Source organism: Puma concolor, chromosome B3 (assembly GCF_028749965.1).
Source record: "Puma concolor isolate L17-30 chromosome B3, mPumCon1.1.hap2, whole genome shotgun sequence".
NCBI lineage: Eukaryota > Metazoa > Chordata > Mammalia > Carnivora > Felidae > Puma > Puma concolor.
Genome location: NC_141672.1, coordinates 29,943,083 through 29,958,331, shown reverse-complemented (window position 1 = coordinate 29,958,331; position 15,249 = coordinate 29,943,083). Strand labels below are relative to the sequence as shown.

At 37.9% G+C, this 15,249-nt stretch overlaps 1 protein-coding gene across 11 annotated transcripts in view; it reads right to left on the bottom strand.

Moving 5' to 3' along the window:
- NUMB (NUMB endocytic adaptor protein) overlaps positions 1-15,249 on the bottom strand; it is a 204,834-nt gene that overhangs the window by 21,243 nt on the left and 168,342 nt on the right. For all 11 annotated transcript variants that reach the window (XM_086709335.1, XM_086709337.1, XM_086709332.1 and 8 more), the window contains one exon: positions 1,329-1,403. In XM_086709335.1, coding sequence (XP_086565461.1) covers positions 1,329-1,403 — 75 coding nt within the window. The remainder of the gene's footprint in view (positions 1-1,328; positions 1,404-15,249) is intronic.

Genomic DNA, 15,249 nt, shown 5'->3' with positions numbered 1-15,249 from the left:
GGACGCCTGGGTGGCCCAGTCGGTTAAGTGTCCTACTTTGGCTCACATATTCCTTTTATGGCAAGCATATAAGAGCAGGGCAGAGGACTACAAAACAAATTTTAAGAGGGCAGTACATTTAAGCTTTTAAAGCTTTAAAAGATGTGTAGAGGGGCGCCTGGGTGGCGCAGTCAGTTGAGTGTCCAACTTCGGCTCGGGTCATCATCTCGCAGTTCGTGAGTCTGAGCCCCGAGCTGGGCTCTGTGCTGACAGCTCAGAGCCTAGAGCCTGCTTGCAATTCTGTGTCTCCCTCTCTCTGCCCCTCCCCCGCTTATACTCTGTCTCTCAAAAATAAACATACATTAAAAAAAGGGTACCACTTCTCTTGAAATTAAAAAAAAAAAAGCCTTACATGGAAGGTCAAAAGAACTCATGCAGCTGTATTAAGTCACTTAAAATGTATCAGACAAGTTACCCATCAAAATTGCTCTTTACCTGTAGACTCCCCCCCCCAACCCTTCAATAATACATGATTTTTTTTTTAGAAAAATTGCCTTCATGTTAAAATTTCTCCAGGCTTTAGGTCTCTTAGGAAATTTTAATTAATGATTAAATGTGCTTATATAACACTTTTATGGTCTCTAAGGTCAGAGTCTATGTCTCTCTCTTTTCTTAATATAATTTATCATCAAAGTGGTTTCCATACAACACCCAGAGCTCATCCCAACAACTGCCCTCCTCAATGCGCATCACCCACCTGCCCCTCTCTATGTCTTTATTCTTTATGCATGTAGGATCATTTTCTTTCAAATGATAAATGCCACTTATGATTTGAGATATTACGTAGATTCTAAGTAAATGTTAACCAAATAAGCCATTTACTAGTCCTTAAGATTTCACTTAAATTGGGTGTTTGGTTAAATGGCAGGTTAATCATTTCAAATATCACTTTCTAAGAATATAGTTCCCTTTATTAAGGAACAAGAAGAAACTTCAGGTGTGGTCTTTTTTTTTTTTAATTTGGTAAAAGGTCCATCATCTTTTACACCAAATCTGTGGGGCTAAACATTTTCTTAAAATGTGTAAGAACGAAATCTTAACATTAAGTTCAAATGCTTACTACATAAACATGCTGTCATGTAGAGCAAAATACTGAGAGAATTGTATTTTTTATAAGGTAAATGAGTAACTAATTTCGTTTCCTGAACACTAGTATCTCAGAAGACTGTACTTTGGACAAAGTGGAAGGATAGAGTGAGTGCAGCAGCTTAATGGCATTATATCTGATCATTAGGGATAAAATTTAAACAACATGAGCAGTAACACATTAAAGCATATAAAATGTTTACCTTAGTTTTTTCATCCACAACTCTGAGTCCATCTGCTGATACCCACAGGACTGCCTTAACTGCTTTCTTTCCAGTCTTTTAAGAGAAACCAAAAAGGAAGGGGGGAGACACACAGATATATAATATTTAAAAAAAAAAAGTCATCTTCAATAGAAAACACTGACTTCTGCCTTCCAAAAGTCACAAGTACAGATGGAGTCCGAGTTCAGGAGGGGTGCCCAAAGCCAGATACTCAAACCAAACTGCAGAAACATTCAGGAAAAAAACAAGCCAAAGCCATTATTGTAGAAACACAAGGCAAAACAATAAGATAAAATTAAGTAAGGGGGAAGGGACAGGTGGACTCAAAACCATGATATCACATTCCATAAAGGGCAAAGAATTCATAAGTAGATTCTTCACCCCTTTAAAAAAATCAACCAAGAAAACCAAGAGTCAGGTAAATATTAATACATAAGGAGTTACACCACAAGTATCTTCTACAAACGTATTTACAGTAAAAAGCAATATACATAGGTCTAAATTGAGATGCTGACCTATCCTCTGACTCCAATGTGTACAGCAGAACCCTTGGTCATCTGAAATTTTCATGTTAAATACCCAAGAAGTCTTCATTATTTCTATAATAATCTTTAAAGACCATTATTTCTTCTCTCAGGATTAACACAGAACTGGTTTAGTTTTTAATTTGACATTAAATGCATGGAGACATTTTGGGGACATAGGAGGATTTAAAAAATTAAAAAAAAAATACTATTATTATTACATGAATTCTTTTTACTGGCTGAGAAAAGACTTCTTTTGGCACACAAGAATCATGTGAGAACAAGCTGATGTAGGATTTCTCTTGTGATGGAATGAAAATGAGACAGTGGGACTTTGTAATAGTAATTTAACAGCTTCCTGTCTTTTCAAATGCTCCAAGGATACAAGCAAAATAAAACGAACGCAAAATAAACGCTGAGAATAGGTGTTAGAACATCATTAAAAAGTATAAATTAAAAGGAAACTGGTAGTAAAAAGTTGCAGCAGCCTCCAGAAGGGACAGAAGAGGATAAAGAAATGTCTACCATTCTCCTCTGTATGTGTCCAAGCCCAGAGCTCCTCCATATGGAAGGCATGGCCTTATTTAAATGAACTGTGTGCTTTACTCTGGGCTCATCATCTCCACTATCAACACACATCTGATAAGAGCCTAGCACATGCCAGGCAGCAGAAACACTTAAAAGTTTACAGCCCACTGAAAGGTGATGATTAAACAAAAGATAAATAATATAGTAGGAAGTGTTATAGTAGAGCTGAAAAATGTATAATGATGTCAGCAAGGAGGCATGGTCAAATCTATTTGTGGAATCAAGGAAGGTTATTCAAAGGAGAAGATCAAACTAGGTTCTGAAATAGTTTCTCTAGATGCACAAGGTAGGGGTAAGGAGTCAGGGAAGTGACAGAGGTTGTGGACATGGCAGGCAAAAGAAACAGCAGCACAGGCTATGGAAGCAAACAACATGGCAAGTCTGTGCTCTTTAAAAGCTTGAAAGTGGGATGGGTAAGCGAGGAGCAGTGGAAGATAAAGCATAGGAAAGGCCTAGCCATGGAGAGCCTTGTACACTTAAGAATTCTATCTTACTTACATAGGCAATTAGGAGCTACTGACTGAATTTTTAAATGCATTTAAAAAATATCACTGTGGCAGCAGTATAGATGGGTTGGAAAGAGACTGAAAAGGAGGCTGAAAGACTACAACATGATTCCAGATGGCAGAAAATGAGGGTTAAGCTCTTTTCATTGAGATTGGGATACAGATGAGAAAGTTTTAAATGGAAAATATAAGAGAGAAATAGGAAGATCCCTCTCAGGTTCCTGACTTGGGTAATTAGGTAAAGATGGTACCACAAACTAAGAGAAAAGAAGGGATGCAAAAACAAGTTTGAGAGGGGAAGAACAGGATTTCAGTTTTAGACAAGCAAAGTTTGGGATGCCTATGCAATATCCAGGTAGAGATAAACAAGAGGTTATTGGATATTTAGGTCTGAATCTCAGTAGAGAATTCTAAGATGGAATTTTAGTTTGGGAAATATCAATCATGGGAGTAAAAAGAGGGCCAAGACCTGGAGAGAATATCAATAATTAAATAATTGGGAGAAAATGAGTCTCTGAAGCATCAGAAAAAGAATAGCCAAAGGGACAGAAGAATGGAGAGACTAGGGTTATTGAAACTAAGTGAGAAGGGTTTCAAGAAACAGTAGGCGGTCCAAAATGTCAAGTGTTGCAAAGTGATTAAGCAAGAAAAGATGTGAAAAGTGTCCACTGGATTTAGCAATGAAGAAGATGTGGTAGAGTGATAGAGTTGTAAAGGTTAATTTTGTGTGTCAAATTGGCTATGCTATGATCACACAGTTTTTTGGTCAAACAGTAGTCTAGATGTTGCTTTGAAGATATTTTGTAGATGTGATTAATATTTACATGCAACTGACTTTGGATAAAGGAGATTACCCTTGATAATATGGGTAGGACTCATCTAATCAGTTGAATACCTTAAGGGTTAAAAACAGGCTTCCCTGAGAAGAGATTTCGCCTCAAGTCTCTAATACAGAAATTCTGCCTGAGCATCCAGCCTGCTGGCTGGCCCTATACATTTCAGACTTGCCTGCCCCAATTCTTAAGCCCCTCCCTCTTTATATATGTATAGATATAGATATCTAAATATATACATATACATATATGTGTATATACATGCACACAGAAAGAGAAAACAGACGGTGGTTCTGTTTTTCTGGAGGTCTTGACTAATACAGAAGTGGAAGTCAGACTAGGTTGGGTTGAGAAGTAAATGAAAGGCAAGAAGAATCTGTAAATGTTAAATACTCTCTTCAAAAAACCTTTCCTAAGCTTTTGCACAGCAAAGGAAACCATGCACAAAATGAAAAGGCAACCTACTGAATGGGAGAAGATATTTACAAATTATATATCCAATAAGGGGTTAATATTCAAAATACTCAACACCAAAAAACCCTAAATAATCTGATTAAAAATGAGCAGAGGACCTGAATGGGCACTTTTCCAAAGAAGACATACAGATAGCCAACAGATGCATACACAGATGTTCAACATCACTATAGTAGCAAGGAAATACAAATCAAAACTACAATGAGATATCACTTCAGACCTGTCAGAATGGCTAGAATAAAAAAGAAAAAAAAATAACAAGTGCTGGCGAGGATGTGGAGAAAAGGAAACCCTCACGTACTGTTGCGGGAATGTAAACTGATGCAGCCATTGAAAAAATTAAATAGAAATACCATATGATCCAGTAATTCCACTACTGGGTATTTACCCAAAGAAAATGAAAACACTAATTTGTAAAGATACATGCACCCATGTATTTATTGCAACATTATTTACATCAGCCAAGATATGGAAGCAACCCCAGCGTCCATCGATAGATGAATGGATAAAGAAGGGTAAAGCACACACACAATGGAATATAAAAAAGAACGAGATCCTATCATTTGTGACAACATGGATGGACCTAGAGGGTATTATGCTAAGTGAAATAAGTCAGATAGAGAAAGACAAATATCATATGATTTCACTTGTAGGTAGAATCTAAAAAACAAACAAAACCCCCCAGCAGAAACAGATCCATAAATACAGAGAACACACTGATGAGAGAGGGGAAGGGGGGAGGAATGGACTAAATAGGTCAATGGGAGTGGGATATACAGGCTTCCAGTTATGGAATGAATCAGTCATAATGACAAATATAGTCAATGGTACTGTAATAGCATTGTAGTGACAGATGGAAGCTACACTTGTGGTGAGCATAGCATAATGTATAGACTTGTTGCACCTCTATGTTGTACACCTGAAACTAATGTAACATTGTGTGTCCACTATACTTCAATAAAACACAATTTAAAAGTTGACAAAAAAGATAAAAAATAGGTGCTGGGACCCAGTATCCACATAGTAGCAGGTGCCTTTACAGAAGAGGTCTGAGTGGGGCTCGGACAGTCACCCTAAGCTTTTGCACCATGGATTTGCTCCATGAGGGCAGGGATTTTTTCCATCTTTATTATTTACTGTTGTAACCTCAGAGCTTAGAAGAATGCCTGACACAGTACAGGAGTTTAAGAAATATCTGCTGGGAGTGCCTGGGTGGCTCAGCTGGTTAAGTGTCCAACTTTGGCTTAGTTCGTGATCTCACGGTTTGTTGGTTTGAGCCCCACATTGGCTCTGTGCTGGCAGCTCAGAGCCTAGAGCCTGGAGCCTGCTTTGGATTCTATGTCTCCCCCTCTCTCTGCCCCACTCCCGCTCACACTCTGTCTCTCTCAAAAATAAACATTAGGAAAAAAAAAAAAAAAAGAAATATCTGCTGAAGGAATAAAGTTGCTAAATATCTACTAAAGGGAATAAGGGAAAGTTGATCAGTAACACAGAAGACTGACAAATGACAGTGAAAATCCTGTGTAAGAAATTTAAATTTGCAGCTTTATCAGTCCACTGATTGTTCAACTGTAGTCTGCAGTGTTCAGCATCTGAGTCAACAGATAGGACTACTTCCAGGTTGGGAGACTGAAAGCAGAAAAAAAATCAAAGGTCATTATTTAAGTAATCTCTACACCTAACGTGGGGCTCAGACTCATGATCCCGAGAACAAGAGTTGCATGTTCCTCTGACTGAGCCAGCCAGGTGCCCCTCAAAGGTCATTTTAGAATGGGATTGTTCCTCATTTAGTCTCCTTACCATATGTAGCAAAATATAAGATTTTCTTGGCCCAATTACACTGTTATGAAAACATCTCTGCTTTTTGAGGTATGCCTATATAATAAATTTTATGGTATTGTACTAATATATCACTGAGGCACTGTATTTATCATATTCCATAGCCTTTGATCTTCTAAATAGGGGAAGAAAACATAGTATGAGTTCTTCTTGTATTTGTTCCCACATTTGGGTGCCGATTCTTGGATACATATAGTTACTTCAATCAGATGTTGAGATATTAACACTCAAAGACACCTGTAGCTGAATTTAAGTCCAGACTTCATCATACATATTCTATGGTAGCAATGCTCCTGTAGTATTTGTGCATTTTATAGTCTTCCATTCTGATAATATAAACTAAGATCGCCAAGCACTTTTCAGAAAATGATAAAAGTCATAGAAGATCAAAGTTTTTGCTTTTATGTGCCCTAAAAATGTCTATTCAAGCCAATATCCTAGGAGGGAAGGTCAAAGTTAGCTAACCGAAAGACTGAAATACAAAGATAACCCAGAACAAGTATGAAATACAGAATTTAGGTACATCTTAGTGATGCAAACACCCCTTAAAAAAAGACTACATAATACTTCATTAACCATTGTTCCAAAACTATTTTTTAAATAATTTCAAAGTTATAGGTAGTTCACATTGATTAGTCACTTATGAAAAACATGGTTTTACAACAAAAAGAAAATTGCTTATTCTTCAAGGAAAGAAGATGCGTTTAATAACATGGACGGAACTTAAGTAACTTCATATTTAAACTGGTAAAATCTGAGAAATCACACTAACCTATGAGTGAAACATGACAAATGTCAAGTATAACTGAGCTAGAAACCATGCAACTCTCTGTAAGTCCAACTTAGAATTTTAAAATTAACATCTGCCATAAGCACTTTTTTATATAGGTAGACATAAGCCAATACAGAAATTAAACAGACTCTGATATTAAGAGAAAATGATAGCAGTTAGTGGATCTATTACAAATTATTGAATTAAGAAACTTGTACTGCAAGTAAGAGAAATGCACAGGTAATGTTCAAATGAAAATATAAGCGAAGAAACAAAATGATTGCAAAACTGACACAGAAATAGTAACTTTAGCTAAGTATACTAAAAGATCACTTTCCCCTAAATATAAAAGCTACTCACAATAAAAGGCAATTGAAATAACTAATTACAACAAAGAACTGTTATCTACCTACCTATCTCCAAAGACTGTTCGCTTGTTTTTAAAAAGTAGATATCACTTAAAGAAAGAAAAAGGATGATGATCACATATTGGTGATAGTCTTGGTAGGCATATCCTTATGGTTGCTCTTTAATTTTACATATTGGTATTATCTAGGGAAGTACTTCAGACTTCCAGTTGTAGAAATACGTTTTTAAACTGTTTAAATCAGAGATTGGCAAACTTTCTGTGAGGGACAAGATGTCAAATATTTAAAGCTTTGCAGGTTATAGAGTCTATGTCACAACTTATTAACTCTGCTACTGTAGTGGAAAAGCAGCCACAGACAATATGTAAACAAATGGGCATAGCTTTGTTCCCGTAAAGCTTTATTTATAAAAACAGTGGGCCATAGTTTGCCAACCTCTGATGTAAATCATCATAATCCCTGAAAAGTAACCACTAATTAAATCTTTTTGGAAAGACAATATTGAAATATTAGACTCATTTGGAATTATATCTCTGAATTATCCTTATTCTTTTTCTTCCCTTTCTTTCCCTTCTCCCTTCCCTTCCCTTTTCTTTCTTTTCTTTCCTTTTTCCTTCCCTATCTTTCCCTTCTCCTTTCCTTCTTTCTTTTACAAATGTGCTTATATGCTATCTATTGTTTCAAAATGCAACTCAGATCTCAGTGCTGCCCAACTCCAAAGTTCTGATTCCCAAGATCACCAATGAGATAAGAACGTGCAATTAATCAACATAAATAGAAGTGATATTTGCAGGCAAGACAATTCTGCTAGATGTATGATAGTAGATAAGAGCAAAAAGGTTAAACAGCTGTTCTAATGTTTAAGCCAAAGCAAATAAATGCTGTAAAGACACGCAGGAAGCATAATTTGGCATAAATGAAATGTTAAGAAGCAACTGCAGCAAACAGACCACTTTGGGCAGGAAAGGCAGAGCAAGTCATTCTTTCTGAGCAATAGTAATTTGCCACTCTATTGTGCAACGTTCTTTCTCTACAAACCAAAATGATCTTCGAGTGTACCCAACATGTAAAGAATCACTGGTCAGTCTTTCTGTCACACCTACACACAGAGATAACCCAGTCATTACAGAGTAATGACATGCTAACAGGCAACTATAACATGGTATGCCTTGTAATAAATGAGTAAGAAGCTTTTGTTTCACAGAAAAATGGGCTTCATTTTTTTTTTAAATCTGAGAAAGACCTTAAAATGATATTTGAATTTACGAACAGAACTGTATAAGGAACAAATTTTGTCTTATAATTCCAAGATACAGTGAATATTCCCTAAAGGACAAAATGGCAAAGGGAAAGAAACACAACTTTCACCAGTATTTGAGGCTGGCATTATCTCTAATGGCTGTTTCACTAACACTACAGTAACCCTTTAATCTGGGACATTAAGTTACACTATATTTCCTGCATTATAAGTGAGAGGAGCCTTTAAAGGTAGCAAACAGCATGAAGGTTGAAACAAACAGCAAAGAAAGATTTCTGGAGGCAGTTCAGCTCTTCCAGTTTGCTAAGTCACTTTTAATTGTCAGAAGGGGGGAACCTAGGGATTATTCTAATACTATGAAGATTCCATAGGTATCTCAAATTCAACCTGTCTAAAACCAAATTCATCATGCCCCTTCTCACAATGAACAATTCCCCGATGCTTGGTCAACCATACCCAAAGCTTGGGGCATCTGTTTCCTTCTGCATATCCCTAGCTTGAATGAATGAGTGAGTAGGAGAGCATGTTTCTCTCTCATCCCAGTGGTCCTGTGAATGCTGTTCCTTCTGTCAGAAATGCCTTTCTCCTCTTCGTTTAACTGGAAGTCATTGTTTTACATCTCAGCCTTAGGTGTCACCTCCTCTTAGAAGCCTTCATCACACTCTCACATTCAATCTTCCTCTCTGCTCTAGTAATACCTGTTTCTGTCACATGATTTGGTAACCATTTCTTTACCTGATTCCTTCCACTACAGGCTGAACTTGAAAGCAGTGCATTTGTCATTCATTCATTTATTCAGTCACTAATTCAAATATTTTGGAGCAGGTCCTATGGGTCACATACTATTTTAGGCATTAAAGATTCAGCAGTGAACAAAATAAATGAAGATTTCAGTCTTAAGAGAGCTTATGTTTTAGCGAAGAAAAGACAAACAAATAAATAAACTGTATGGTATGGCAAATGGTGATAAGCCCTATCAGAGAAAAATAAAGCAAAGAGGAAGAACACAAAGTATGTGTATATAGAGGAAGGTGGTATTTGGAATTTAAAATGAGGTTCTCAGTGAATGCCTCACTGAGAATGGGGCTTTTGAAGAAGGAATGGAAAGAGATGAAGTGAGCCATGCATATATCTGGATGATGTGTATTCCAGAATAGAGGTTACAGCAAGTGCAAAGGTCCTGAAGCGGAAGCAAAGCTAGTGGGTTCAAGGAATATCCAAGAAGCTAGGGTGGATGGAACTGAGGGAGAGTAGAAGATAGGAGAAGGGACAGTGGGAATTCATGTACTATGGCCTAGAAGGCCTAAAAGACTCTGGCTTTTATTCTGAATAGGGCAAAAAGCTACTGGAGGATCTGGGGCAGTGGAACAACACAATGAGCCCTCTGTCTTAAAAAGATCACTCAGGCTGATACCTTGTGAACAGATGGTAAGGGGAACAACAATGAAAGCAGAAGTAGAACACCACTGCAATGACTCAGGTGAGAGGAGAAGATGGCTTGGATCAGGGCAGCAGTGCAGAGGTAATGAGACAGAAACTGTTGATGGAATAGATATAGGGTACAACAGAAAGAGAGGAGTAAAGATTAGATCCAGGATTTTTAGCCAGAGCACAGGTACAGAGTTGTTGTATAGTGAGATGGGGAAGATTAGGGGAAAGTAGTTTGGGAGGAAAAGATTAGGAATTAGGTCTGTGACACGGGAGTATGAAATGCCTCATATAAAGTGTTTGATGATGATGATGATGATGATGATGATAACAATACCTAACAGTTGCCCACTATCGCAGGCTGTTTTGTGCACTTTGCTAATATTTACTTATTTAATTTTCACAATAATCACATGAGGTTGGTATTATTATTATTATTATTATTATTATTATTTTTTATAGAGGGGAAACTGAGATACAGAATAGTTAAGAACCTTTCCCAAAGTCACAAAGCTAGTAAGTGGCTGAGCCAAGATTAAATGCAAGAACCTGACTCTTCAGAGTCTGTGCCCTAGCCCCTATGCTATATTGCTTCTATGATGGAAACACCACTATGAAGTCAAGAGGCAATGTCAAGATAGAAATTTCAGTCATTGGCACAGAGATGGTATTTAAATCTATGACACTGGATGAGATCATCAAGGGAGAGGTGTAGGTAGAGAAGAGTCCACAGACTGGGAAGTAGGCAGCAATATGAGGGAAAACAAGAGCAGGATCCCTGAACTCCAGATGAACTGTGTTTTATAGCAGGGGAGGAATGGACTATGAGAGATCTGCTGATAGGTCAGGTAAGGGGGTAGGTAGGACCTTTAGAATAATGATACAGAAAAAAACTTGACAAGAACAGCTTTGGTGGAGTGGTGAAGGTAAAAAGACTGATTAAATAGGTTTAACAGAGGAAGGGAGAGCAGAAACTGAAGGCACCAAGAAGAAACATTTTTTAAATAAAGACGATTTGTTTTGATCCACTATAAGAAAGAAAAACTGATATGGAAAAGAGTGTGGGGAGCATTGCTGGAGTAATAAAGAACTGGAATAATAAGAATCTAGTGGAGGAGATGGTCTCGGCTAGGAGCTCATACAGTTCATCTCCTGAATAGGAGGGAAAACAGAGCATATGGGCATGGATGTAGGTAGGTGAGTAGATGCGGTGCCAGCGCATGCTAGAGTTTTCTTCTGATTGATTCTATTTTTTCAGTGACGTAAGAAGCAAGGTCATCAGCTGAAAGAGAACAGAGTAAGAAATTCTGGAGGCTTAAGGAAAAAAGAAGTGTCAAATAGTTACCTAAAAATGAGAAAGTAAGAGCTAAAAAAAAAAAAAAAAAAAAAAAAAAGATTGTCTTGCTCATCTTTATATCTAGATAGCCTAGCATACTCCCTAGTATGTTTTACATAGTGTGATTTGAGCTCAAGAACCACTGTGTTTTCATGAATACAAATTAAAAAAGATGACTCCAAAAGTTGATGAATTTGTTTGTAATCTAGAAGAGGTCAGTGTTTGACATATTAGTTGATCATGTTATAGGAAATAATGAAACCAAGGATAATTGGAAATCTTCTGATAACTCTTGAGATTGTCTTTTTTTTTCCCTTCAGAAATTTGTTACAATGGACTTCAAAAGGGGGAAAAAAACCCAAATCATAAAAGGTGCATCTAATAAAATACAAAAGAAGGTAAAATTTACATAAGGGCATGGGAATTTAAAAAACAGGAAGACAAGGAAAGAGGCAGCAGATATTCCCTCTCTCTTAAAGAAAAGGATCCAGAATGAAGGTAAGCAGTAAGTATGATTTGTTACAGAGGAGAAAATCTGGGAAATCTAAAACAGAATGTAGATGTTGAGTACACTGACTTGAAGAGTAGTCATAAATACCACAAAATGTTTTCTCTCAACAATTAGGACTGAAAGTAATATAACCACATATTACTCTTCAACCATGCATTCTCTAAAAGACAACCATTTCTAATTATGCCATTTAACAACTGAAAAAGCAAAAGAACATGAAAAAATATATTTGGCAGGACATTAACAGGATCTGCTAAGAACAGATATAGTATTTTTGGTGATTTTTACACAGTTAGAAGTGCCCTCCCCTCTCCGAATTCAAAGTGACATAATAGCCCAAGGAGGAGTTCATAAACTCAAATATCTATGGGGAGCAGTTCATAAACTCAAATATCTACGGGGTTAAAAGCAGATAACAAATGAGTGAAGCAGGCTGAGTGCAAGGACATTAGGGAGTTGCAGGGATTATGGCAAATAGGCAACCAAAGGGTACACTGGCTACTCAACTCAAGCCACTGCTGCCACATAGAAAGCATTGTTTTACGAGATCTTCCAATTCTTAAGATATTCTAAGTTTCATGTGAAAACTCTCATGTTTGACATTTTGGCAACTAATTCAAATTTATAAACTGTGCAAGGCATACAATGCATGTTTGTGGGAAACATTCAGGCCCTTGTGCTATCTAGCGTACTTCTGAGAGAACATCAATATGGAGTAGGTGAAAAACTCTACACCAAGTTTCAGAAAACCTTGGTTTCAGGGTAGGCACTGCTCTTTACTACTAACTGGGTGACTTCTTTGAGCTTGGTTGTAAAATGTAGTTTCATGAACTATCCTAATTCACTGAGTGGTTGTGAACAGTAAATAAGAAATTAGGTCAAAGCATATCACAAACTATAAAGCTCTATATGAATATAAGCAAATCGCTTTGAGATAATGGAAAATATATACTGGTCTCTGCCCCTGGTTCTGGGCACAAAGTTACTGCAACCCTTGTAACTTCCTAATTTCCCAAGTGATAAGAGCACTATGAGCATCTCTTGTTCTGATATTTGGTCTGTGACTCCATCCCTGACACAGAACTCCTAAAACCCTTGTAAATTCCTAAGAGATAAGGACACTGATAAGGAGCATCTTTTGTTCGATGAGGCAACTTTGGGTAGGCTCCTAGATAAGGGCTGATCAGCAGAAAGAACAAGCCATGATGAGAAGCTTGTTCAGCCTCACCTCAGATCCATCCTCCAGGGAAGGAAAGGGGTTAGAAATCATTAATAATTGATCACGCCTATGTGAGGAAGCCTCCATAAAACCCCAATAGTACAAGGCTCAGACAGCGTCCAGGTTGGCAAACGCATCGTACTAGGAGAGTGACACACTCCATCTCCACAGGGACAGAAGCTCCCGGAACCCTCCCAGACCTCACACTGTGCAGCTCTTCTTCTGTTTCTTTTATCGTATCTTTTAATAAACTAGTAAACATAATTAAGTATATCCCTAAATTCTATGAGCTGTTCTAGCAAATTAAACCAGAGGAGGGAATTGTGGGAACCTCCAGTTTTTAGCCAAACTGGACAGAAGTTGTAGGTAACGTTGGGACTTACTACTTGTGACTGGCATTGGAAGTAGGGTAGGGGAAGTCTTGTGGGACTGAGCCCTTAAGGTGTGGGATCAGACACTATCTCCAGGTAGACAGTGTTAGAACTGAGCTAAAGTGTGGAATAACCAGCTGAAGTTGCAAAAAATTGGTTGGTGTGGGAGAAAAAAAAATCTCTACATATTTGGGGACCAGAAATGAATATTTTATGTGAGTAGTAAAGGAAATTCATAGAAGAGAGACTCACAGGAGGTAGACTGACTGGAATTTTTCTAATACAATAGCCTAAGAACATTTCATATCTCTATTCAATCAGTTCCTCATAAAATGGGAATATAGTTTACCTAGCTCAGAGGGTTCCTCAAATATATTAAAATTATAAAATCCTTTTCAATCAAATGTTAAGTGCCATGTAATCACTTGGGTTAATCAAGTATTTATTTGGTATGGCCAAATACACTAATGAAGCTGTATGCAGTACATCCTAAAAAGTTGAGTACATTCTTGGCTCTCCTAACAATGGTGAGCAATTTAAATTTTTTTTTCAACGTTTTTTTAAATTTATTTTTGGGACAGAGAGAGACAGAGCATGAACGGGGGAGGGGCAGAGAGAGAGGGAGACACAGAATCGGAAACAGGCTCCAGGCTCCGAGCCATCAGCCCAGAGCCTGATGCGGGGCTCGAACTCACGGACTACGAGATCGTGACCTGGCTGAAGTCGGACGCTTAACCGACTGCGCCACCCAGGCGCCCCAATGGTGAGCAATTTAATGTAGCTAGTTTGGAAAATGGTTCTCGGGGTTTTTTTCCTTCTTTCTAAAGACGTGTGTAAGCTTGGGGCGCCTTGGTGGTTCAGTTGGTTAAGCGTCTGACTTCGGCTCAGGTGATGACCTCGAGTCCCACATTGGACTCTCTGCTGTCCTCACAGAGCCTGCTTCAGACCCTCTGTCTACCTCTCTGCCCCTCTCCCACACGTGCCTGTGTTCTTTCTCAAAAAAACAAAACAAAAAGACCCAAGAGGCATATAAGCTTACAATGAGCTAATAATACAGTAACAGACTCAGGTTTATCTGTTCCCTATTGCAAAAGCTTGTGGAGACACTGCTTCCATTAACTGGTGATGCAGGAATAGGGAAGTGACCCATTGGTCAGGTTCAGGAAACAACTTAGGAAAAAGAGGAAGCAATCCTCCTGGCGATGATCTATAAATCCCGATTCAGGGCTAATAATCCTTTCATCTACCTACTTTTATGCAAATGTGCTTGGTGGACACCCCTCTTCCTAACTGTTGTTTTCTTTATCTTCGACCACTAAACCATACATGACATGAAGGCTAAGAAAGTGTCAAAATTTATGAGAAACTGTACTGGATTAAAAACTCAATAGTTAAAAATATTGTAGTAGCATTGTATGGTTACAGAAGATAACTACCTTTATCATAGTGTTTCAAAATGTAATTAACTATAAAATCACTATACACCTGAAACTAACATGCTATATATGTGAACTATACTTTAATTAAAAAAAAAAAAACAAAAAAACAACCCCCTCACCCCCCCCCCCCCCAAAAACCTACCAGGATGCCTGGGTGGCTCAGTCGGTTAGGCGTCCGACTTCAGCTCAGGTCATGATCTCACACTTTGTGGGTTCAGGCCCTGCGTCGGGCTCTGTGCTAACAGCTCAGAGCCTGGAGCCTGCATACAATTCTGTGTCTCCCTCTCTCTCTGCCCTTCCCTTGCTCATACTGTGTCTCTCTATCTCTCTCAAAGGTAAATAAGCAATAAAAAACAAAAACAAAAACAACCCCCCAAAACAAAAAACCTACCTATCATATACCGTTCGATGAGATTCTTCATTTTCAGCTTTCA